This window comes from Pseudopipra pipra, chromosome 29 (genome assembly GCF_036250125.1).
Source record: "Pseudopipra pipra isolate bDixPip1 chromosome 29, bDixPip1.hap1, whole genome shotgun sequence".
Classification (NCBI taxonomy): Eukaryota; Metazoa; Chordata; class Aves; order Passeriformes; family Pipridae; genus Pseudopipra; species Pseudopipra pipra.
This window is the reverse complement of record NC_087577.1, coordinates 2379672-2403038: the sequence shown is the minus strand read 5'-3', so window position 1 is coordinate 2403038 and position 23367 is coordinate 2379672. Positions and strand designations below refer to the sequence as shown.

Sequence of the window (23367 nt, the reverse complement as noted above, 5' to 3'; positions counted from 1 at the left end):
TAGTCCCATGGATCATCACCCCGTGCCTGCAGGTTCTCTGCCCTCGCCAAACATGTTCCCTTCTTGGGTATGTAGCACAAACACTGGTGGTGAGGGTGGCAGTGCCCATCCTGCTGGTGGTGAGGGTGGCAGTGTCCCCCGTCCTGCCCTGCACTGGAGGTGCTGGACAACACCGCTATCCCCTATCTCAGCCAAGACTTCAACTGCCAGGAACAGGCTGAGAACAGTGACAGCAAGCTGAAGGAGGTGGGTGGTCCTGCAACCACCCAGCAGTGAGGGCAGGGCCCAGTGACAGCAGGATAGTGCCATGGGACAGCGGGAACAGGGTCCAGGTGCTGGAATGTGGCTGGACCCCCTGCAGGGCAGCAGAAGCTCAGAGCCCCTGGGTGGAGAGGGGCTGGCAAATAAAGCACTCAGTCCTTGAGGTGCTGGAGTTGGTATCCACCAGTTCATGGTGGTCATGCTGCCCCTGCCTCCATCCCTGCTGGGCCCTCAGCCGCTCAGTGTTCCCATCCCCAGCACCTTGGTGCCACCATGTCCATTCCTAGGGTGCCCTAAGCCCCTTTATATCCTTGTCCGCAGCCCTGTGGTGCACCCATTCCCATCCCTGTGGTGCCCCCAGCCCCATGCTCCCCCCAGCCTCAGCCCCATGCTGCCCACCCCCCCTTGATGACCCTATACCCGCACATGGTGCCATCTCCATTCCTATGGTGTACCAAGCCCTGTCCCTGTCCCCACAATGCCCCCAGCCCCTTGATGCCCCCATCTCCATCTCCATCTCCATGGTATGCCTAAGCCTTGTTCCTTGTCCCTGTGGTGCCCCTAGCCTTGTTGTGCCCCCCATCTTCACACCAAGTCCCTCAATGTGCCCAGCCCCACGCCTAGGGTGCCCCTTCCCCCTCCCAGACCCTCGATGTCCCTGTTCCCAACCCCACAGTGCCTCCAGCCCCAAGCTGCTCAGGGTGAGGGTACAGAATGGACAGACAGCTGGACGCAGGGGGGTCCCTGCTTCTCCGTTTATTAACAAGCAGCCTTCGTTTAAAAAAAAACCAAAAAAACAAACAAACACAGACATACAGACAGGCAGAGGCGGCCCAGAGGGGCGGGGAGGCCGCCCGCCCATGGTTCGTTTGGTTCCTGACACCAGAGAGGTTCAAGTAGCCGAAAAGGTTCAAGTTCACCATAAGGCACTTTAAAGCCATGATGGGAGCGGAGCTCCCCCAGCCCCATCACCCCTCCCGGCACCCCATGGCAAGGGACAGATGTGAGGGCCGGGCAGCGCTGGCGGGTGGCAGCGGAGGGGCCGGGGGAGGGAATATATTACATCATCTTTTTAAATATAGATAAAACTCTTATTGTAGACAAATAGTGCCGGTCCCCTACTCCCCCGGGGAGGCTGCGCCCTGCGGGGGGCATGTGCAAAGGGCAGAGGGGTGACCGTGGGGGCCCGGCCACCCCAGGGAGGTGGGTCCCACAGGGCCGGGGGGTTTCGGAAGGGGGCCGGGGCCGGGGAGGGGACGGGGCTGCCCCGCACCCGGGGTGGGCTCACCCGAATAGTGCAACCAAGAGAAAGCAGCCGGGAGTGCAGGGGCGAGGGGGGCTCGCCGGGGGGGGGCTGCTCAGAGTGGGGAGAGGGGGACAAGCTATGCACAGCGCAGGGCAGTTGGTACCCCCACACTGGGGAGAGCACAGGAGGCTCTCTCCAGCTGGGGGGGGGGGGGTGTCTCGGTCCATGGGTGCCCCTGCCCAGTCCTGGCATCCCCGAGGGGAGTTTGGTGACAGGACACCCAAATCCTAATCCCCCCTTCAGCCACCTGGGCATGACCAGGTAGGCCCGGGCACGGCGGGGGGTGGTAGGGACCCCCCACCCCCTTGTGCAAATCGGCTGGGGGGGTTTCCCCCTTTGCATAACTGGGAATGAACCGTGATGGGAAAAACGGGAACAGAAACCCTGGTGGGCACAGCACAGCTCGGCACAGCACGGCCATTGCATCGGCCCTATGCCGTCTCCACTGGCACAGTGCCATCCGGTTGTGGCCCTTCCTCGCCCTCTGGCTCCTCTTCCTCCTCCTCGGGCTGCCCTGGAGCCCAGTAACGGGCGATGGAGAGGCGCAGCCCCTCCAGCCGCCCGTTGGAGAGGTCAAGGCCAGGGGGACCGGCGGGCGGTGGGGGCGGCTCATCGCGGCGGCGGCGGCGGGTCCGCACCTCCAGGCAGTTCTGGCCCTTGAGGTGCCGCTGCAGGTGGTCATCCTTGGCGAAGGCCTTGTGGCAGAGGTTGCACTCGTAGGGCCGGGCGCCTGTGTGCAGGTGCATGTGGTTCTTCAGGTCATAGCTGTGCAGGAAGCGGGCGCTGCAGTGCTGGCAGGAGTAGGGCCGCTCACCCGTGTGTTTCCGCATGTGGATCTTCAGCTTGTCGTTCCTGGAGTTGGGACACACAGGGAGACATTGGCACGGGGCAGCTGGCATGGCACCCCGCCACGGCAGGCAGGGAAATGGTACTGACAGCCCCATAGCAGGGATGCTCTGCAGGGCACAGGGGTCCAGCTGCTTGAGGGGTAGGGGACCATTTTGCAGCTGCATGGCTGGGATGCAGTTTGGTGATGCAGGAGAGGTGCAGGGGGGACGCTGCTGGGTACCCTAGGATGGTCTGGCAGTGCTTACGGAGGGCCGAAGACCCCACCCCAGACCTGCACCACACCATGCCGGCAGAGGTGGTGCCGTGGGAGATGCCAGCAGGTATCAGGCCTGGGTTGCTCTGGCAGCACAGAGCAGAACACCCCACAGACCTGACTGCACCAGCATGGATGGCAGGGGGGCACTATAGGGGATGCTGCCAGGTTCCTTATGTCAGTCTGGCAGCACTCACGAGGTGCAGAAGGCCCCATGAACCTCAATGCACCACAACAAGGGCTGGCAGGGGGTGCCATGGAGGATGCCATTGGGTACCCTGGGTTGATCCAGAGCACCCATGGGGTGCCGAAGTCCCCTTGGATCTGCACCACACCAGTAGGGCTGGCAGAGGGGTACTGTGGAATATGCCACTGGGTACCCCAGGTTGGTCCAGCAGCACTCAGGGGATGCAGAACAGCCCATGGACCATGCCAGGGCTGTGGCCAGGCCTCAGCAGGACTGGCAGGGGGAGTGTCATGGGAGATGTTACTGGGTACACGTCCCGCAGGGAGGGTCCATCCAGCAGCACTCACCGTGTGAATCGGACCCCGCACACCTGGCAGGCGAAGGGCTTCTCACCCGTGTGTGTGCGCATGTGGCGAGGCAGCTTGCCGGCGCCGTGGATGACCTTGTGACAGACAGGGCACTCCTGGGGCATCTGCGAGCGGCGCTTGCGCACCAGCTTGTCAGGGCTATCCAGCCCAGGTGTCAGCGACTCATGGTGCAGCGAGCTCAAGTATGCCATCAGGTCGGGGTCAATGGCATCATCGTCAGAGGTGGCCTCCTCAGGGGACAGGGGGGGCTGGTAGGGGAAGGGGAAGGAGTGTGGGGGCAGCTCTTCCTCCTCAGGCAGCTCAAAGCTGTCATAGGGCAGGGGCAGCCCCTCGGGCAGGGGGGGCGAGGGCAGTTGTGGGGGCGGTGGGGGGCTGCCGCAGCCCTCAGCCACCTCAGCGGGTGGTTCCTCGGCATGGTTGTTGAGTCGGGCACCGGGGGCTTGCAGAAACTTGCGGGTCTTCTTGCTGCGCCGGGCGGTGGGGCGGGGTGGTGGCGGGGCAGGCAGCTCACCCTCGGGGAGGGTGGCGAAAGCCTCCAGGTAGCGGCGAGCACGTTCACAGTCGCTGTCATCGGGGCCAGGTGCCTCCAGCCCACTGCCCTGCAGGATCTCCACACAGGCAGCGATGACACAGGGGATCTCCAGCAGTCGGGCAGCGCGCAGCACCTCGCCCATGTTCGCGCTGCTGATGGTCAGCGTGGCTGTGTAGGCGAACTCCAGCAGCGCGCCCAGCGCCTCTGGCCCCACAAAGTCCAGCTCGCAGACCTCCTGCCCTGGCCCCGGCCCTGCAAAGAGCTTCTTGAAGTAGCGGCTGGAGGCAGCCAGGACAGCGCGGTGGGTGCGGTACTCCAGCCCCTGTGTCTTGATGGTGACATCGCAGAGCAGCCCCAGCTGCCGCTGCTCGTTCAGGCAGCTCAGCAGCTCGCTGCTGTGCTCAGGGAAAGGGATGCCGATGAGGTCGTCCTCTGGGCTGGCCATCATCCTCACCTGTGGGAAGGATAGGATGCTGCCTGAGCGGTGCACAAAGCACCTGGGAGACAGCGCTTGGAGGAAACACTGCGGTTGGAGCATTGCTGTCGCAAAGCCAGGGCACAAGGAACCCTCCATGCACATCCTGGGTGACACTAGGGTTTCAGTGGGACACTAAACCGGCAGGCTCAGGGCCTGTGGTCTGCCCTCAGCCCCCTCTGTGCTCTGCCGAGGTTGGCGGTGCAGCCCTCCCGCCGCAGCCCCCCGCACTTCCTCCATTAACACCAGCACCAGCCACCCGCACTGCCACAGCAAAGGGGGAAATCTCAGCGTGGTGCCTTTGAACGTCGCCAAGGTGCAGCACTTCCTGTGTCAGCCCACCCACCACCACCCCCGGCTCCCCCGGCAAGGCCAGGCACAGCCACCAGCTCCCAGCCACCCCCACCCCCATCCTGGGAACGCGGGCCTCACCGGCAGCAGGCGTGGGTGGGCAGGCGAGTGCCGGGAAGAGGGCCCTGAGGGCCGGGGGCCGCCCCGTGGAGCCCAGCCGGGCTGGGAACGGGGGCCACGCTTCCTGCCACCGCAGATTAGGATCAGCACCCGCGCCGCCGGTTCCTGCCCCCGCTCCTGGTGGGGACTGGGCCCCCTCCCTCCCCCTGTGCCCAAGCCCGGGGCCACTCCTCGCCCAGCCAAGCCCAGCCTGCGCCAGTCAGGCCTTTCCCACGCTGTGGCTGGCAGGGCTTGGCTTTAGCCTAACCCAGCACTGCTGGCACTCACACCAGGGTCCTCACAGCACAGCACCAGGGACCCACGTGTTCCTGTGGAGCCAGCAGAGGTGGGTGATGCAGCCTGTGGGAAGGGGGAGCCCATAACCCCACAACAACCTGCAGGCAGGGTACAGACAGCAGAGGCAGCTCCAGGGCTGCAACCTGTCTTGCGACACCATGCACAGCCACAGGCAATGCCCTTGCAGCCAGATGGGGCTGCTTGCTGACACTGGCCTGGCTTGGTGACACCTGCATGGGAGTCCAGCCGACTGCAGCTTGAGGGAGGCAGAAGCAGGCACCAGCACTGCCACGTTGTGACTCTCGGTGCTGTCAGAGCCGTGCCATGCCAAGCCAAGCCATGGTGGATGGCAGCATGTGGCACTGGCCATTGCTGAGCCGTACAAGGCAGTGCTGAGCCACGCCAGGCCCATCCACCCCAAACCCACCATGGGTGCCAAGCCACACTGTGCCGTCGGCGGGCGGGTGTGGGGGGACGTGCCCCCTCTTGCCCATGGAGGGGCGGTGCGGCCGACGGCCCCCGGCACAGGGGCCCATCCCCAAGCCGGCCACTCCCTGCGCTTGGGCAGCCGCCAGCTGGGGCTGCCTCGGCAGGCAGCTGGGAACGGCCCCGGAGCAACTGGCTGTGGAGCCGCCCCAGCCGCTGCCGAGCAGGCCCGACCGGCAGGGCAGGCAGCAGCCGCCCCTGAAACTGGGAGCCGGGCAGTGCCGACCGCCTGGGATGGGATGCTGGCGCCAGCGCCCATGGCTGAGCCCCCCTCCTTGGCAGGAGCCCGTCCCACCACTGGCTGGGGTCCCCTCTGCCTGCTGAGGCGGGGGTGAGCGGATTAGGGGTGATTAAACCATCAGCGCCCTGGGAGCCAACAGGCAGCGACAGCCCCTGGTGGGATTAGGCAGGATTAGCCGCGGGGGCAGGATTATGGGGGGGGGGGGGTGAGTACCCCATGCAACAGCTTGGGCAGCTGGAGAGGGATGACAGGGACATGGCACCTGCCAAGGGTGGCCCAGAGCCCCACAGATCCCCAGGGCTGCCACGGGCAATGGTCACGGGATGGGGTGGTACCGTGTCCCCTGTTGCTGCCTCCCCTAGCAATGGCACAATGACAGCCTCCCTTCTGCCCCAGTCCCCACAGCATCTCCAGCCCCACAAGACACCTGGGTGCTCACAGGACTCTGACAGCACCCACTGACACATGTCTGTGGGGGTGCCTGGGCGCAGGGCAGCAGCTGAGGCCCTGTCATACTGCAGCGAGGTGGCAGGGTGCTCTGAGGAATGGGCACAGCCATCAGCCTCACCATGTCACAGTGCAGGCAGGCACAGCCTCAGTGCTGCCAATGCCACAGAACATGCCAGCAGAGGCCGGTGACAGAGCTGGGACCCCCGTGAGCAGCCGCTGGGCCAGATGCCAGCGGACACAGCAGGGCTGGGGCAGGGTGGGAGGGGGTGGCAGTGCCGGCAGGCAGGAGGGGGATTTTCCATCACACCAAACCACCCGTTACGGCTCCTCCGCTGACACCCCCCCCCCGCACATCCTCCTCACTGGAGCGAAGTCACATGCTGAGCGGGTGCTGTCGTCGAGGAGATCACCGCAGCGATAAGGAAACGGTGGGGGGACGAGGTGTGAGGGGGCCAGACCCACCCCCAGCCCCCCAGTATTCCCTGGCCACTGCCAGAGATGGTGCCCGGGAGAAAGCAGGTAGCGATGCCCGCCATGCCGGGGCTTTCTCAGTTATATCAATGCTGTGGCCAGGTACATTTCAGCTGCAGCAGCCTCAGAAGGCTGAGGAAAGGGGGGAGTCGCTCCCCACACTGAGCTGGCTCCCATGCGGGGCAGGTTGGCAGCAGAAACAATGCTTGCCTGGGTCACCCTGACATCCCTCAGCCGGCCCGCGCTGCCTGGCACAACCATGGCCAGGCCCCATCCACCTGCCAGCTCCCTCCATCCTAGGGGCCTGGCCACCCCAGCAGAGCCATGCACAGTGGGGTGGGGGTCCAGCCCTGCAGCACCCATCCTGCAGGGGGACAGGCTGTGTCCCATGCCACCAAGCCAGGATGGCACCCTGTGCAAGGGCACAGTGCCAGCCTGCGCTGAGCACTGGCCACAGCTTGGGGACAGTGGAAGATGTGGGGTGGGATGGGGTGTCTGGGGGGGTCTCCCCACCTGCTCCCTCATGGGGAAGCGGGGGAGAGGTCCTGGGGAGCACAGACCCCCCCCAGGCTGCTGCCAAGTGCTGCTGCTTTTGGTCACAAGTCACAAATGCTGTCGAGGGACTTCATAGCCACACTGGGGAGAATGAGTCACCCAGGAAGAGGAGTGCAGAGCAGTGTTGCCCCAGCCCCCAGCCCTGCAGGGCCCCTCGTCCTTTGGGAGCTGGGATGGGAGCCCAGGTGCCTGGGCTGTGCAACCCCACCACCACCACCACCACCGCCACTGCCCTGCCTGAAGCCAACTGGGAGCAGCAGCGGCCCTGGCGCCGGTGGGCACAGCGAGGGCAGTGGCGTGGCTGCGGGGTAGGGGGTTGCGCAGCCCCTCTGCCTACCCTGAAGGTGGCAGCTGGGGCCTGGCCAAACTGGTGACCCTGTGGCAGGCACATGCCAGGGGTCCCATTGCTGGAGGGTGTGGGAAAAGCGGCACTGCCCTTTGTCTTTGCTCATTCTTTTCTTATTCTTTCAAAGGGAAAATGGTTTGGAGAGGGAAGAGGATAAACAGAGTCCCCCAGCCCACAGCACTGAGAGCAACCCCTGTGGCACCGCTCAGCTCCCCGCTGGCCAGCTCACACGGAGAGTTCCCAGTGCCCGAGCACCTTCAGCATCTCCCAGGCACAGCCGTTTGCTGCCGCCATGGCACATCAGCCATCGGTACTGAGGAAGGGGGTCGGAGCACTGTGGCCTAGGGCTGCCTCAGCACCCAGCTGGCACCGTGCCGGGGGCCCAGTGCCAGCCCAGCACGATAGCTGCCATGGAGGCTGGGCACAGGCATCCCTGTCACAGCAGAGCGGGACCAGCAACATTGCCAGTGCCAATCCCAGCACCTGCAGCAGGGACAAGAAGCAGAGTCCCCACGCCATCCCCCGACCCGCTGGCACTGTGCTGGCATCCTGGCCCTCTCCTGCTGCCAAAACCTTTCCTACCGCCACGTCTGGCTGTCTGGCATTGCGACTGTGGGGTGTGGGCCCTGCTCTGCCAAGCCAAGGTGACCCAGATCTCGCCACCTGTCCCTTCCTGTCCCATCCTATCCCATCCCAACCTACCGGAGCAAAGGCAGCGTAGGGCTCAGGCGACACCAGCATCCCAGCAGCCTCTTGGCTGGCACTGAAGCAGCTGGCCCAGCTTTTTTAGAGCCCAGTGGTACCATGCTGGGTCCCCAACCCCCTGGAACCTTCCCCACCAGTGATGGCGGAGCGGGTGCGTGGCTTACCTGGCCTGTGTCCTGGCGTGGCTCGGCACTACGTCGCAGCCGGGCTGGCGGCCTGCGAGCGGCAGGGAGGGGAAGGCACGGTGCTGTGTGAACTTGGCCCTGCTCCCCACTGCACTTGAGCTCAGGATCCCACCTCAAAAGGAGTCGACGCCCACACCCCGGGTCACGCACCTCCCAGCCCCGCTTCCCAGAACACACACGGCATTAACCCTTTGTGGCCAGTGCTGTGTCACGGGGCACCGACCCAGAACCAGGCATGGGGCATCCCCTGGCCCACTCCCACAGGAGAAAATGAGAGCACCACCAGGAGAGGCACCCCATAGCATAAGCATCCCTCTCCTGCCACCGGCATTGCCTCCAGGCCACCTGCCCCTGCCCCCCATGCTAAGGCATCACACGGGCCCTCACCTTCTGTGCCACCCCAAGGCAGGGCGCTGGGCGCTGGGTGCTCCCCGCTGGCCGCGGCCGGCCTAGCCGAGCCAGGAGGGCGCCTGCGCTTGGTGGGAGCGGGGCTGCCACCACAGGGCTGGGCTGGGTGAGCGTGCTGCGGCCTGCCCAGCCAGCCCTGGAGCCACCCCTCGGCCCTATGGATCTGTGTCCTGCTCTACCCTTGGAGCAGGTTCCCAAGGTCCCACGGGGAATGTGGGATGCGACAACAGCCTGGCTGACTGTGCTGCCTGGTCCCCTCCACTCCCCCAGGCTGGGGCACCCATGGGCCCCCCTGGCCAGGCTTCAGGTTCGCGCAATCCCCCCCATAATTACACCCTCTGTGTCCCCAGCTAAACAGCAATTAGCAGCCCAGAGAGCGCGCCCCACACCCCACCGCTGGCACCAGCAGCCGCCCAGGCCACCCACGCCAGCCCAGCCAGGGGCACCTGCACCACAGCACCCTGGCATGGCCCCGGATAGGCCCCGGGCATCGTGCTGGTGCTGCTGACAGCAGGAGGCCAGCAGAAAGGGGAACAGCCCCACACTAGCCGGGTAGTGAAGGGCCTCCAGCCCAGCCCTAGCAATGCTCACAGAGAGCCAGGTTGTGCAAGAGCCCACAGGCGGGCAGAAGGGATGGCAGGCGGGCAGAGGGGCAGTACCAGCATGCCCTGGCATGGCATGCCACCTCCCCCATCACCATGGACTGTGTGCTGGGCAGGAGCTGGCTGTGGGGCTGCGGGTCAGCCCAGTGCCTGGAGCGCAGGCAGCACCCAGCCTGGGGCAGCAGGGCTGCAGGCAGCACTGCCCACTGCACTGCCCCACTGCTCTGGGCTGACTGGCTGCCCCAGTGTGGGGCACAGCAGAGGGCACAGCGTCCCTGGGAGGGAGGGAGGGAAGAGGAAAGGGAGGGAGGGAGGGATGCAGCACCTGCTGCCAACCCTTCGCCTGCCCTTTGTTCCCCATAAAGGAGGGGAATGGCGCCAGCCCCCCCCCGGCCCAGGTGTGCCAGGTGCTAAGGGCGGGAGATAAGGTGGGCGAGGCGGGCAGGGAGGGGCACAGCATGGCATGGGCACGCAGCCCTGAGTCAGGGTTCCTTGCTGGTGGCCAGGCCCCACTGGGGTGAGTCACCATGGCCCCCCCACCCTGGGGGTGTTGCAACCGCCCAGGCGCTGGCCACAAACTGCTGCTCACCCTTGCTGGGGGGCACTGGGCTGCCTACCGGGGGGAACCAGGTGGGGAGGTGCTGGCCTTTGGGGCTGATGGGCCGACCTTCATCCATTCCTCCATCCTCCTCCAGGCTCCGCCCTTGCCTTGGCCAGTGGCACCCTGACCATGTCACCAGTGATGGAACATGGCCTCATCCCAGCTCCTGCATGGCACTGGCTCCTCTTCTGATGGCAGGACAGGCACCCCAGCCATGGGCATCCCCATTTTCTGCATCACATCCTGACCCAACTTGCCAAGGCAGGGGGTTCCATGGCCACATGCTTGCCCATGGGTGGCCAGTACAGATGTGGCCAAGGGCATGTGGCCCCTGTAGGTCACCCTCAGGCTCCCTAGCGTGCCAGGGAGAGGTCACATGAAGCTGGACATGGGTTGTCCCTGGCTGCTCAGGGAGATGCTGCTCAGCTGTCCCTGCTCAGGGAGATGGCAGGAACAGGCAGGGGGAAGGAAGGAAGGAAGGAAGCAAGGAAGCAAGGAAGGAAGGAAGGAAGGAAGGAAGGATGGAAAATGGGCACATTTCACCTGATAGCCAGGGGGACAGGACTGCAGTCAAAGCGAGTGGCTCTCAGAGGGGTCCCAAGCCCAGCCAGTGCCCAGGCCACCCCTGCCAGCACCAAGAGAAGCATGGAGGAGCTGGGCATCCTGCACAGCCCAGCCTGGCCAGGACCCTACTGAGATGGAGCCAAACTCGGTTGCTCATGTGCCTCCCTGCAGCCTGGTCTGGGCACAGGGTTACTGGTGGCAGCAGGACGAGGCTCTGCCAGCCCCCAGCCTGGGACAGGCAGGCTTGCCTGTGGCTGGGCCTGCTCGCTGGCCCCAGGGTGAGCCAGCTCTGGAGCTGCTGGCCCTGCAGGAGTTATGGGAACCCCTTGGAGGGCAGCCAGACTGCCTGGGTCCCACCACACTGCACAGCCCCAGGGGGTCCCCTTGGCTGGTGGCACCTCCTAGTCAGTGCAAGGTATGTGTCCTCACAGCACCTCAGAGACTGAGCATTGCCAGCGGCGCCGTCCAGGCCCCAACGCTTCATCCTGGCACTGGCGCTGTGCTGGTCTTGGTGGGGTCACTCGGCAAGGACAGTGCCAGCCCACAGCCCCCCCCCTTCATACCCCCCAAAATAGCCTGGCTTCCGCCCCCACGGCAGCTGCCTGCTGCCAGCTCCCCGCTGCCCACGGCTGATCCCAGGGAGGGAAGGGGGGCAGGCAGCTCTAATCCCCCCCCAAGCCCATGTAGCACTGCCAGCGGGGACATGCCCGCCACAGCCACTCCAACCCATGAAGCACCACTGGGGAGACCCCAGCTAGCCCTGCCCTGTGTGGAGGGCGATGGCCCCACAGCTCCATAGTGGAGCAGGGCCCAGGACAACGTCTGTGGAGCTCCACTATGGGACACAGGGCCCTCCCCAAGGCCCACCGTAGTGGCTGCCTTGGCACCACTCAAGCGGGAGGGACAAGAATCCCTTCTCCTTTCCTCCTTGGCCTTGCAGCGGGGCAAAAGCTCCTGCACATCCTTGCCCCCAGCTCTGTGCCCCCAAGGATGCCCACAGGAGAAGAACCAAAGCAAAATTGCTGGGGTGCCACCGTACCCAACACATGCCAGGCAGCCCAGCCACGCTCCCCATCCCGCCAGCATCTGGGGTGGACAGTGCCTGGCACCCAGCCTGCCCAGGACCCAATGCCTGGCAGCAGGACCCCCTTACTCACCGCCCACTGCCCATGGGGCCTGGGGACACGGCAGGGACAGCCAGGCAGAGTGGAGCACGCAGTGCAGCCGAGGCTGCCAGGAGAGGCCAGAGCTCGCCTGACCTACTTCTCCTTCCGCATCACCTGCTTTCATTTTCCCTCACCCTGGCTGGTCCCCCCCGCCCGGCCGTGGCCCCGCCAAGTCACGCCACCAGCTCTGGGGACACAGGGCACCCAGGCCCCGTGGCTCCCACTGCACCAGTGTGCATGCCAACTGGCCGCCCATCCCTGGGCATGGAGCATGGCCAGGCACCAGGCATGCTGAAGGTCACTGGCCACAGCCCTGGCATCCCCCCACTACGTGCACGGCCACCCAAGCGTCACCTTCCTGGCACAAAGCGAGTTTGACGGGCTTCAGCCCAGCCCCTCGCCGGGTCCTCTGGCCACCCCAGGGCTTGCTGGGGTGTGGACACGCAGCTCCCGGGGCATGTCGGGGACGCCAGCGCTGCCACGGGGAGCCAGGCGGGCGCCAACCCTCCAGACGGGGCGGCCGCTCCCGCCGGCACCCCGCCGGCTCCCGCGGTGGAGTTACCATGGGAAGGCGGCTGTGGTGGCGCAGGGGGAGCGCAGGCTCCCGGGGGCTTCCGCCAACAGTCTGTGCGCTGCCAGGAGAAATTTCTCCCTGGTTTCATCATCCACCGCCTGCCCCGAAGGAGAAGTCCCCGCTCCACGCACGGGACAGCAGACGCCCCTTGGGGGCTGGGGGTGCAGCGGGGGCTGCGCTGGCCCTGCACCCCCCGCTGCCGCCCACTCCCCGCCCCCTCGTGCTCAGGCCTGTCGCGCTCGTGCCACGTGTGCACTGAGGGTGCACGGCACCAGCTGGCAAAGCCACGCTGCCACAGTTGCCCCAGGATCAGCACTGCAGCGCTGGGGGCAACCTGCGCCCGGGGAGGGGGTCTTGGAGGGTCCTCAGGACCAAACATCGATGTGTGTGTGTCGCCCCACACCTGTCACCTTCCCGCGCTCACCTCTGCACCCCCCCTCCCCAGCACGGGCACCCTGTTGCCCCACACTGCGCTGCCCCAGAGTTTCCTCTTCTCCAAGCACCCGCTCCAAGTTCCTGAGCTCAGTCCCTCCCTCTGTCCCCGGCACCGGCATCATCACCGCAGCCTTGAGTCGCCGCAGTCGCCGCGTGCCTCCGCCAGCGCGGGGGGTCCCAGCGCGCCCCCCGCTCCCACCAGCTGTGGCGGCTGGAAACTGAGGCACGGGGCAACTCACCCCACGGCACAGCCGGCACTGCGTCCCCTCGCCAAGTGAGCACAGCCACGGGTCAAGGGCGGCTGCAGCCCAAGACGTGGATCTGCTCCGGCGGGAGGGTAAATACCGCACCCCGCCCCGGGCAAACAGTGGCTGGGGGCAGCCAGCCAGGGGGACGAGGACAGGTACGGCAGGGCTGGGCGCACGGGGCAGAGTCCACCGGTGTTCGGCAGGTGCTACCAAGGCACCGATCCCGGTGGGGACCGCTGCACAGCCGAGCAGCGAGCCGCCGCTGCCAGCGTGCAGGCCCGGGGGTCACCGGCGTGGCACAGCGCGTCGGCACACGGGGACACCCTCCGACTCTACTGGCACCGCCGCACTGGGGGTTCCCTGAGCTGCCTTCCCCGTGCGACGGTGCCGTTCCTGCCCGGTGCACTAGGGACGCCGCCAAGCTGCTCACCAGGTTGGGAAGGGCAGTGGGACGGCGGCAGCTCTCAGTCACCCGTGGGTGACCCACGGGGGACCCTGGCTGGATTTAGCAGCACCGCAATAGGACCCCAGCGGAGCCTTGGCAGCCGCGCCGACACGCAACGGGGACCTGCCGGTATCACCGATTTCCCGCAGCCCTGTGCGCAGCCACCGGGAACAGCCCACGAGTGACACCCCCCCCCCCCCGCCCCACGGGCGACGTGTCCACCAGCTCCGGCGGCGGGTGGAGACGGAGGGGACACCGCGAGGTGCCCCGCGAGTCGGCCGTGCCCGCCCACCGCCCGCAGCATCCCGGATCCACGCGACTCACCGCAACCGGGCGGCAAAAAGCGGTCGCCGCGCCGCTCCCGGTCCCGCTGCCAGTGGATCGATACCTCCACGCAAACCCCCGCCGGTGGGTCTGTCCGCTCCCCACCCCACCGCCACTCACCTGCGCGCCCCGCCCGAGCCACGGGCCGCTCCCGGGGCCGCGGCCCCGCCTCCGCCTTCACCTGCCGCCGACGCGCCCCGCCCGCTCCCCCCCCCCCGGACCGCCGCCGCCGCCGCCGGGGCTCCAGGAAGCGCCCGCCCCCGCTTGTCCATTGGGCAGCGCGCCGGCGCTCGCGCGTCCGATTGGTGCAGCGCCCCGTCAATCAGCCCCGCGCCTCGCCCCGTGAGGGCGGGGGCCGCGCGCGCCCCCCGGGACCTGGGGGGAGCTGAGTCAGAGCCGGGAACGGGGCTCGGCCCCGGACCTGGAGTGGGGGGGAACAGCCCGGGACGGCCCCGCCGGCGCCGAGCGCGGTGCCAGGCGCCGAGCGCGCTCCGCCCGCTGCGGCCGCCCCGAGTCCCGGGGCCAGCACGGCACGGCCCGGCCCGCTCCGCCCCGTGGGCACAGGGGGGGCGGGGAAGAGGGCATGGGGTGGGGGGTGAGAGCTGAGAAGTGTGCACCGGAGGGGGAGTTTGGAGTACTGGGAAACTGAGCGTGGCGGGGAGGTAGAGGGGTGGAGAGCCGGGCTTGGGGAACCGGGCACCGAGCAGCGAGCGCTGGGAGGGTTGGAATGCCGGGCACGGGGGGAGGATGGAGAGCTGGACACAGAGAACGTGGCGCCGGGGGGATCCGGACAGCCGGCGGCGCGGGGGGCAGCCCAGCGTTCCCGGCGGCGCTGGAGCGAGGGCGGCCCCCCCAAACTCCCCCCCGGGGCGGCCCCTCCGCAGGTGCCTGGGCGCGGGCCCCACGCAACCTGTTTGGCCGCTGCCGGCCCCGGGAGGCAGCGGCGGCCCCGGGGCTCACCTCGGCTCACCCCGGCCCCCCCGCGCCTGGCTCGGAGCGCGGCCGCTGCCCGGCGCTGGCGGAAAGTGTGAGGAGCCGCCGCCGGCCCCGGGGCTGCCAAGGCAAACACGGCCCCGCGCAGACGTTATGTCAGCGGGCGGGGGGGCGGCGGCGGCGGGAGCAGGACCCCCACCCACCCTCCCGCCGGGCCCCGGTATCGGGCACCTGCCGCCGCGCCTCGCCCGGCCGCCGGCCCGTTTCGGTCCCCCCAGCTCCGTCCGTCCGTGCACCTGCATCCCTGCCGCGGGCACCGGCCCGCCGGACTCGGGGCTTCCGCGGGGGCGACCCGCAGAACCACCACCCCCGCCTCGCCGCTCCCCGCCCGCCCCCCCGGGCCGCCGCTCGCCGTGGCGCTTCGCTCTGCCGGTGCCGGCGGCGACGCCCCCGGTGCCGCTCCCCCCGACGGCGCGGCCGCACTCACCTCTCGCGGCGGGGCCGGGGCCGGGGCCGGGGCCGAGGCCGGGCGGGGGCCGCGGTCTCAGCCGGGCCGGCGGCGTGGCAGGAAGGACCGGGTGGTCATCGCGGCCAACGGCGGCCGCCTGCAGAGGGCACTGCTAGTCCCCGGAGCCGAGCCCCGTGGGCGGCACCGACACGCGTGGGGACATGAGGGGTCTCTTGGTGCCGGCGGCACCGTTTATTGGGGTTAAAAACAGCAGACGCGGCATGGGAAATCGGGGACCCCCGCAGCTGCACTCGCCCGGGGCGTCCCTGCGCTGCCACGGCTGAAGGACCGCCCGGGGCCTGGCAACCCCGCCTTGGGAGACTTTGCACCGACCTCCACCCCAGGGGCGCTGACCTGCCCCCCCATTCGCTCCAGCTGTGCTCACCTGCCCCAGCACCTGCCCCACACTCATCCAGCTGTTCTAACCTGCCCCACACTCCAGCTGTGCTAACTTGCCCCACACCCATCCACCTGCCCCGTATCCCAGCTGTACTCATGGCCCCACTCCACCCCAGCAGTGACAGTTCATTTTCTTTCCCCTTGCTTGCTGTGACATCCAGGCAGGCCCACAGCCCACCTCCTGCCCCCCACTCTGTCCCACCTCCCTTCTCTCCTGCTCCCCACAGCCCATTCTGCCCTGGCTGCCACCTCCCGAGGCCTGGCCTGGCCAGCGGGGACTCCTGCCTCACACCTTGGTTTGTTTTGCAAGAATAGATAAATTAATATATATTTAACTATTAAAGTAATAAAATTAAAAGAATACGTTAAATAGCTCCTCGTGTCACTGAGAGCCCCATGGTTGGGGGCAGCAGGTGCTGGCAGGGTGGTGAGCCAGGCACAGGGGGCACTGCCCCTCAGGGCTAGGGCAGAGGGTCCCCAGAGTCAGGACAGTCCTGCTACAGCACAGCCCTGGAAGACAAAGGCTGGAGAGTGGTGGAGGGGCCCCCTGGCTTGTGCACCTGCTCTGGGCGAGCTCCCTGACATCCCCCCACAGGCCCCAGCCCCTCAGCGCAGCTGGTTCAGCAGGACCTCGAGCCAGCACGGGCACGAGGTGATGAACTGCCGGGAGTAGCAGGGTCCCCAGCCCTTGGCAAAGCTGATGCGGATGCTGTGGGGGTCAGAGGGCCCCTCCCCGGGGAGCCGCCAGCCCCCTTTGCCCCCCACCTGCTCATAGTCAAACACCTTTGCCGAGTAGCCAGGCAGCACCTTGAGGACAGTGAGCCTGCGGGCCCCGGGGGGGCTCAAGGTGGGCGAGCTGACGAAGATGGGGTGCTTGCTGCGATTGTAGGCCCAGATGCCGCCTGGCTCCCGGCTCAGCAGCAGCCCCCGGCCGATCTTGCCACGTGCCCGCCGGACAGCACGGCTGCGGTGGGCAGCCGGCAGCTGGGCCAGGCAGAACCCGCTGCCCCATGGCAGCTCACAGAAGACATTCACTGATGCTTCGTGCACGGCGTAGAGGCGGCCCACACGTGTCCGGTGCTCCCAGTAAGCCAGTTTGCACCAGCAGCCATCCTTGATGGTGCTCTGTGAGAGGCTGGTGTCTGGCAGGGGAGAGCAGAGCCATCATCATGACCGAGCCATGCAGTTGGATGGGCTGAGGGGAGTGGGCACAGGGGGGTCTGCGGACAGAAGGGTGTACCGGCACCCCGAGGATGCCTCAGCACCGGCTCTGGCACTGAGTGTGAGTCACTGGAGCTGTTCCTGGTCCCCAGGGACCCTGGTGACGGGTGGGGCGGGCAGGGGTAGAGCGTGTGTGTGGTGGTGGCTCGGCAGCCTTGGTGGCCAGCAGCCAGGCAGGAGCTGTGGCCATGTGCGTCAAGGCACATTGTTTGTGTCCCCATAGGCAGTGCTTCCTCCGGCGAGGAGCCTGGCGCTGCCAAAAATAACAGGAGCTGCAGTGGGGGGGCCGAGCCCAGGCTGCTCCTCCAGCAGGAACCCCTCATCCCATGCTGGAGCCTTTTCCTCCTGCTAGGAGTGGCCACTGGCTCTGTTCCCTGCTTTTCAGGTTCTGTCCCCTCCAATCTCGGCTCCTGACCCAGGGGTTCAGCCTTGCCCAGTGCCCTCCTGCCCTCTGGGTGTGGCATACACAGTGTGGTGGGGCTCTCTTACCGTGCCAGTCCCCACCTTTGCAGCTGAACTCTAGGAGCTGAGTGCCAGGGTGCTGGGGCTCGTCTGGCCAGGAGGGACCACAGGATGCCTTCGAGTAGGAGGGTGGTGGGGTCTCTGTGGAAGGGAGAGAAGGAAGTGAGGGGCTAGGCATGCATTCTGCCCTTCTCAGAGGCCCCTGGAGCCCAAAGAGGGCCCCAGGGAGCAGAGTTGAGAGCCTGGGTGGGCAAGGGGACCTCCGGTGTTGCCACCAGCACTCACCAGGTACAGCCAGGCGGCTGAAGTGGTGGGGGTTGCAGCAGAGTGCAGCCAAGTCCCCGCAGACCCCCCGGTGCCCAGCACAGTAGCAGAGGTGCTTGAGCTCATGGGGCTGGTGAACGTCGGGCCAGCGGAAGAGGCGGCAGAGCAGGACTTGAGGGGGGAGCCCCTGCTTGGCCCCTCGCGCATCCCCCCGTGGTGCCCAAACACAGCTGGACTCCCAAGCGCCCCGGCTCTCCACTGCCAGCACCAGCAGCTCCAGATCCTCATCCTTCAGCTTCTTGAAGAGGGCATGAGCTGCTGGTTTGAGGGTGCTGGGGCCGTCCTCGGGGCCCGCTGTTGCACAGCGCTGCCGCCACAGCCGCCGCACGAGCCCCGCGCGGCGTGAGCGGAACATGGGGCGGCAGTGGGGACCACCTGCAGGACAGGGACAGGCGTCACCTCCGTCACCTCCCGCGAGAGCGCTGTGGCTGCAGAGGGTCCTGGTGGGGACCTGCTGCATCCTCCTGTGTCCTCCCACGAGGCTGCTTTGCCTGGATTTGCCGCTGCCTGTGCCCCACATTGCTGCCGTCCCCACCTCGAGGGCACGGTGCCACTTCGAGGGGTACTGGCATCCCGGAGATCATATCAGACATGACTCCAAAAACAACCCCTCACTGCTGGGGAATCTGCCTGTGCTGACGGTCCACGTGCCCTTGCCCACAGCACCCGCCCACTCCCCTGTGGCCCCACCATGGGGCTGGGTAAGGGGTCCCTGGGGAAAGGGGTCTCACTCACGGTGGGTGGTGCAGGAGGGCGCGAGGCTCCGGGGCGGCGCATAGGGCTGTGCTCTCAGGGCGGCCGGCACTGCTCTGCCAGCCGTGCGTCACTGCCTGCACTTTTTCCTGTGCCGGGATGCTCTCCCCTCCCCCGGACCTCCCTGTTTGGGGAATTCATTGATTCGCCCCCTCCCGGCCAGCTCCGAGGCTGAACCACGGCCAGGGCCACCACACCAGGACAGGGCAGGCACCAGACGTGTGGACTCCAGTGGTCAGGGATGCCCAGCACAGAGCTACCAAGGCAGCTGGGCACAGCTGGGAGCCCAGACAGCAGCACAGACCACACCAGTTCACACCCATGGGGCAGGGTCCAGCTGGAGGAGCTGATCTGGGCAGGGGGAAGTCATGTGGCACAGCAGCAGGGCACCATCCTCGCAGACCCTGTTCCCACTCACGTCAACATGGGGGTTGTAAGGACCACCTAAGCCCCTTGTGGCACCTTGGGTAGGGGTCCCTGCCTTCCCATAGCCCTCGGCCCAACCAGGGCCCCCCACTGCGGGCGCTGGGTGAGGGCGAGAGCCTGCTCCACAACAGAAGAGCTAATGTAAACGGGACCCTTATCCCATGCTGGGCCAGGCTTCCTGCTCCTGACTTCCCACTGAGATAAGGGAGGCCACACTGGCGCCAGTGCTGCTGCTGAGGACGAGGACGGGGTGTGCAGAGCCTTCCCTGTGCAGGCACCAGCACAAGGAGCATTGGGCAGAATGGGCTCAGGGACCCACAGCCACCCCCACAGCCAGGCCCCAGTGCCACCAGCCATGACCTTTGATGCAGCTCCCAGCCAGGCTGGGCCCATTGGAGACACTTTGCTCCTGCTGCTTCCTGCAGACTCTTGGCAGCACAGGACTGGGACATGAAATGGCTGGAGAGGATGGGGAGGGGAAGCAGGAGATACTGGAGAGCCCCAGCTTCCCACTCCTGCCTCTTGGCCCCAGGGGACGTGGGGACCCTCAGCCCTGGGCAGGGGTGAGGGGTGGGCTGGGGTGCCTTGGTGCTACTCAGGGCGAGGGTTGGAAGGTTTGAGGACGCACACGCGCGCGTGCACGCGCACACACACACACGCTCTCTCCCAGAGCTCTCTCCAAACAGATGCAGCCAGTCAGGCGCTGCTCAGGTTTACTGGGGGTCTATGACTGTGGGGAGTGCAGCGTCCCAGAGCCGGGGGTCCGTCAGCTCCATCAACACGTGGCGACAAGCACAGTCCTGGGGAGGGCAGAGAGGCACAGCAGGTGAGGACCCACTGATCAGCATCAAGGCTGCGCCCCCTCAGTCCCCAGAAGCACCACAGCCAGGCCCCCTGTAACCCCCCAAGCACCATAACCAGGACCTTTTCGCCCCCAAGAGCACCATGGCTGGGCTCCATCACCCACCAGGCACCACGACTAGGCCACTGTCACACCCCAAACGCCACATCAAGTGGGCAGCTGCAGGCGGTCACTCACCCACAGAGGCAGGGCGGGCAGGGAGTGCTGGAGGTCCTGCAGTACTGAAGTAGGGGGGAGGAGGCATTCCCTAGTCCAGCAGCTCACGGATGCACCAGCTGCAGAGAAGGAGGTAGACGCACTCCCGCAGCAGCCGCAGCAGCCAGGAGCCCAGGCGCAGCCCCAGGGAGGTGGTGGCGGGCGCCGGCAGTGCCAGTGCCCGTGGCCGTGCCCGCGGAGCGCCCAGTGGATGGGCTGCCGTGGTCCAGAGGAGCTGCATGGCTGATGAGGGATCAGCTGGATCTGATGTGAGCGGGAGAGGCAGCAGTGCAGATACACAGGGCCCTGGCAAGCCCTGGAACCTGCTACATTCTCCATGCTTCCAAAACCTCCACAACAGTGGGTACAGTGAGGGGGGCACGGCCTGGGGACCCTTTTGTTCCTCCCACTCCTGCCTCTGCCCTAATGGGGCCCTTGGGGCCCAACGAGGCCACGCGCCAGCGCAGCGCAGACCACAGCAGGTTTATTCAGTGCTGACAGGCAGCAGGTTTATTCAGTGTCATTCCCGGCAGCTTTCCAGAGGAGCCTCCCAGAGCATGGCCTTCACAGCCGGGACGTGCGCTCCTCTTCCTCGTTCTCCAGCTCGTAGGCAGGCCGGTAGCTCTCCCGGCCCCAGGCGTCGGTGCAGCGCAGCGCTGGGTTCTTGCGCGTGTTGGCCATGCTCCCCAGGGAGGTGTAGCTGTGGAGGGAGGAGGCGGCTGTAGGGCTGTGCCTGGGGGCATTAGCTATGCCCACAAAGAAGGCAGCACTGGGTACTTACCCCTTGTCATAGAGAATGCAGTAGGGAACAAAGAGCTTGCGCAGGAACTCCCAGATGTCCCGGTAGGTCCAGTCCTGCAGGCAGAATTGAACACGGACTGAGGCAGAGGCCTCCAGGGAAGCAAGCTGGACCCTGCTAGAGAGCACCCAGGAGAGCCAGATGGTCCCCAGAGCACCTCTTTCCGTCCCAGTGCCTCCTCATACACAGGGAAACACCCTGGCAGGCAGGAATAAGCCCTGCCCGACAGCACCAGGCAGCCTGGCTGCAGCAAGAGGCACCCACAGCCACAGCATGGGGCAGCAGATGCGCTGGGGAAAGCAGGAATCATGAGAGAAGCCCTCCAGGATAGGGTTGGATCAGTGCTAGCTCCCAACCCCATCATTTTACCTCTCCCAGGCCCCATGGAGACAGTCCCAGCCCCAAAGCAGGTGGAGGACACGTACCAGCAAGGGGTTCACCCGCATGTACTGGGGCCAGTCAGGGTCTGTCATGCACGTGGGGGTCAGGGTGCATGAGTAGGGGTCTGTCCGCCGCGTTCCCATCAGGACGGCCTCCAGCTGTGGCTGCTGCTCCTTCAGGTGGGCCAGGGCCTCCCGGATGGAGCCCTCCACGGTGCAGAGCTGGACATCGTACCTGCGCAGGCAGGGCGGGCAACTGTCTACAGGCAATGTTGCACACCCCCTGCCTGGCAGCCCACCCTGCTCTGCCTCCTACCTCTGGACAGTGGCCTGGATGAACTGCTCCATTTCAGGGAAGGGGGACACAATGCGGATGTAGAGCACTTGCAGCCTCTCCTGCCTCACCGGGAACCGCCTGCGGAGAGACCCAGCACAGCTGGGCCCTGGCCCACAGCAACCAGAGGTAGGGCAGTGTCCAGTCCCCATCAGACAGGCCCCAAGAATCCACTCATTCCCCCAGAGTGGGGCAAGTGAGAGCCCCAGAGCCCCGGCTGGGGTGTGCGGGACACCCCCAGCCCTGCCCCAGGCTGAAGCCCCATGGGCAAGTACCTCTGGACAGCAGCGTGGACAAGGTGCAGCAGGGCCGTGCAGTCCTTGCCGCCGTTGAAGCCCACGCAGAGCTGGGCCAGGCTGTACTGGTCCAAAGCCTCCTCAATGGTTTGCAGGGCTGCTGCCACCTTCTGCCCAAGGGCCGAGCCTGCTGGGATGGGACAGTTGGTGCCTGCCCAGGTCACGCTGCCTCGGCACGGCCCCAGAGCCTGTGGCACCTCACCATTTGGATGTCTTGTTTCCTGACACACAGTGGAGCCACTGCTGGCACCGCAGCAGAGAGCTTGTGCAACCCAGAGGTCTGTGCCACAATGGGACAGGGATCATGAGGGCACTGGGGAACTGCAGCACTGCTGCTGTTACTGCACACTGTGCTCTCAGACTCTGCCACTGCTGGCCCTAACTGGGCTTACAGGTCCCACTCCCACCTGTGTGGGACAATGCAGAACCAGTAAAGCCCTAGCACGCCCCAATGAGCCCCCCAGCACACCACAACGGGCAAGCTCCGCTCCCAGGCCAGCATTCCCACTGCCCCAGCCCTCCTGGGCTGCACAGAAGTGTAGAGGCACAGGTACCTGACTCTGCCAGGCTATAAACTTCCGCAGCCGCCCGAGAAACGTAGTCTGTCACCAGTGGCACAGCAACACCCGGTGGCAGCTGCCTCATCAAGAAGCCATATGCCTCCTCCAGGTCCTGCTCCGACTCAGAGTCCAGCGTCAGCTTCACGCGGTAGTAGTTGCTGGCCCAGTCCGGGTAGGAGCCCAGGCTGACGCGGCCCTGGAAAGCAGCATGGGCCCGGTCCAGCACGGGTACGATGAGGAGCTCATCGGCCGCCACATAGACGGCGCGGGAGTGGAATCGGGTCCGCTCACTGCAGAACAGGTGAGCGAGGCCGTCCAGGGCACGTTCCATAAGTGCTGGGATGCCCGGGAAGATGTACACGTTGCGCACGCTGACCAGCGGGTAGTCGAAGGCGCTGCCGCGGCCATCCGTGCCATAGTTGAGGCGTGCGGACTCGGGGACCCGGGCCAGCTTCATCTCAGGGCACTGCGCCTCTGTCCTGCCGAAGAACTTGTGCACCAGGGCCACCAGCTCGGGGTGGGGGACGACATTCTCCTCGAAGGCCTTGGCCACGGCCTCGAAGGTCACGTCGTCGTGCGTGGGGCCGATGCCGCCCGAGGTGAGCACGAAGGTGAAGCGGGCAGCGAAGGCGGCCACCTCGCTAGCGATGGCCTCCACCTCGTCGGGCACCACCGAGATCCGGGCCACCTTCACGCCCATGGCGCGCAGCCGCCGGCACATGAAGAAGGAGTTGGTGTCCTGAGTGTGGCCCTGAGGGGGGACGGAGACACCCGTGACGGCCCCCCAGCCCCGTGCACAGATCCCGGCCCGTCCCCCCCCCCCCCCCCCGGGCCTGCTCCCCCCACTCCCCGGGCTTGCCCCAAGCCGCACCTTGAGGATCTCGTCGCCGATGACGATGATGCCGGCGGTGCTGGCGGAGCCCCGGGCTGGCCCCTCGACCGCCATGGAGCGGAAAGCGGCGGCGCGCAGGGCCCCGGCCGCCCGCAGCGCCCCCCCCCGCAGCGCCCCCCACATGGACCCTCCCGGACACTCACCCGGGCCGCGGCACCTCCCCGCGCGCTCATCGGCCCGTCCGCCCGTCCGTCACGCGGCCTTGCCGGCGCCCATTGGCCGGGAGGCGGGACCGCGGG

General features: G+C 66.6%; 3 protein-coding genes across 13 annotated transcripts; all 3 read right to left on the bottom strand.

The window, feature by feature from the left end:
* Positions 1 to 1002: 1002 nt before the first annotated feature.
* ZBTB7B (zinc finger and BTB domain containing 7B) lies at positions 1003 to 15334 on the bottom strand. Of its 6 annotated transcripts, none has more exons than XM_064638577.1 (3): positions 15205 to 15334; positions 3204 to 4210; positions 1003 to 2419 (listed from the first exon to the last, which is right to left on the bottom strand). In XM_064638577.1, exons 2-3 carry the CDS (start codon positions 4202 to 4204, stop codon positions 1999 to 2001), a joined length of 1422 nt encoding a protein of 473 aa, XP_064494647.1. In that variant the 5' UTR covers positions 4205 to 4210; positions 15205 to 15334; the 3' UTR covers positions 1003 to 1998. The 6 variants fall into 6 exon arrangements, with proteins under 6 accessions (XP_064494647.1, XP_064494648.1, XP_064494650.1 ...); XM_064638578.1 differs by lacking the exon at positions 15205 to 15334 and adding an exon at positions 13905 to 13999; XM_064638580.1 differs by lacking the exon at positions 15205 to 15334 and adding an exon at positions 13785 to 13926.
* A 59-nt stretch (positions 15335 to 15393) lies between these two features.
* LOC135404047 (mothers against decapentaplegic homolog 6-like) lies at positions 15394 to 18701 on the bottom strand. 3 transcript variants are annotated; one of them, XM_064638590.1, is made up of 4 exons: positions 18367 to 18701; positions 17593 to 18006; positions 17335 to 17448; positions 15394 to 16766 (listed from the first exon to the last, which is right to left on the bottom strand). In XM_064638590.1, exons 2-4 carry the CDS (start codon positions 17984 to 17986, stop codon positions 16231 to 16233), a joined length of 1044 nt encoding a protein of 347 aa, XP_064494660.1. In that variant the 5' UTR covers positions 17987 to 18006; positions 18367 to 18701; the 3' UTR covers positions 15394 to 16230. The 3 variants fall into 3 exon arrangements, with proteins under 3 accessions (XP_064494660.1, XP_064494658.1, XP_064494659.1); XM_064638588.1 differs by having other exon boundaries at positions 17593 to 18701; XM_064638589.1 differs by having other exon boundaries at positions 17350 to 17448; positions 17593 to 18701.
* Positions 18702 to 20350: 1649 nt separating this feature from the next.
* On the bottom strand, positions 20351 to 23275 carry FLAD1 (flavin adenine dinucleotide synthetase 1). Of its 4 annotated transcripts, none has more exons than XM_064638583.1 (7): positions 23108 to 23275; positions 22231 to 22987; positions 21656 to 21803; positions 21363 to 21461; positions 21092 to 21281; positions 20649 to 20722; positions 20351 to 20567 (listed from the first exon to the last, which is right to left on the bottom strand). In XM_064638583.1, the coding sequence occupies exons 1-7, from the start codon at positions 23249 to 23251 to the stop codon at positions 20432 to 20434; spliced, it is 1548 nt and encodes a 515-aa protein (XP_064494653.1). In that variant the 5' UTR covers positions 23252 to 23275; the 3' UTR covers positions 20351 to 20431. The 4 variants fall into 4 exon arrangements, with proteins under 4 accessions (XP_064494653.1, XP_064494652.1, XP_064494655.1 ...); XM_064638582.1 differs by having other exon boundaries at positions 21656 to 21806; positions 23108 to 23266; XM_064638585.1 differs by having other exon boundaries at positions 21144 to 21281; positions 23108 to 23266.
* Between the last annotated feature and the right edge of the window lie 92 nt (positions 23276 to 23367).

What these genes read in the sequence shown, in the direction of transcription:
- FLAD1 (XM_064638585.1), bottom strand. Translation starts at nt 23,251, where the DNA reads ATGTGGGGGGCGCTGCGGGGGGGGGCGCTGCGGGCGGCCGGGGCCCTG. An exon ending in TCGGCGACGAGATCCTCAAG is followed by an intron (nt 22,988 to 23,107) that starts GTGCGGCTTGGG and finishes GTCCCCCCTCAG; the next exon opens with GGCCACACTCAGGACACCAA. An exon ending in TTATAGCCTGGCAGAGTCAG is followed by an intron (nt 21,804 to 22,230) that starts GTACCTGTGCCT and finishes CCATCCCAGCAG; the next exon opens with GCTCGGCCCTTGGGCAGAAG.
- ZBTB7B (XM_064638574.1), bottom strand. Translation starts at nt 4,336, where the DNA reads ATGTGCATGGAGGGTTCCTTGTGCCCTGGCTTTGCGACAGCAATGCTC. An exon ending in TGCGGGGTCCGATTCACACG is followed by an intron (nt 2,420 to 3,203) that starts GTGAGTGCTGCT and finishes TCCCAACTCCAG; the next exon opens with GAACGACAAGCTGAAGATCC.
- LOC135404047 (XM_064638588.1), bottom strand. Translation starts at nt 18,151, where the DNA reads ATGTGGGGCACAGGCAGCGGCAAATCCAGGCAAAGCAGCCTCGTGGGA. An exon ending in CAGCCGCCTGGCTGTACCTG is followed by an intron (nt 17,449 to 17,592) that starts GTGAGTGCTGGT and finishes TCCCTTCCACAG; the next exon opens with AGACCCCACCACCCTCCTAC. An exon ending in CAAAGGTGGGGACTGGCACG is followed by an intron (nt 16,767 to 17,334) that starts GTAAGAGAGCCC and finishes CTCCCCTGCCAG; the next exon opens with ACACCAGCCTCTCACAGAGC.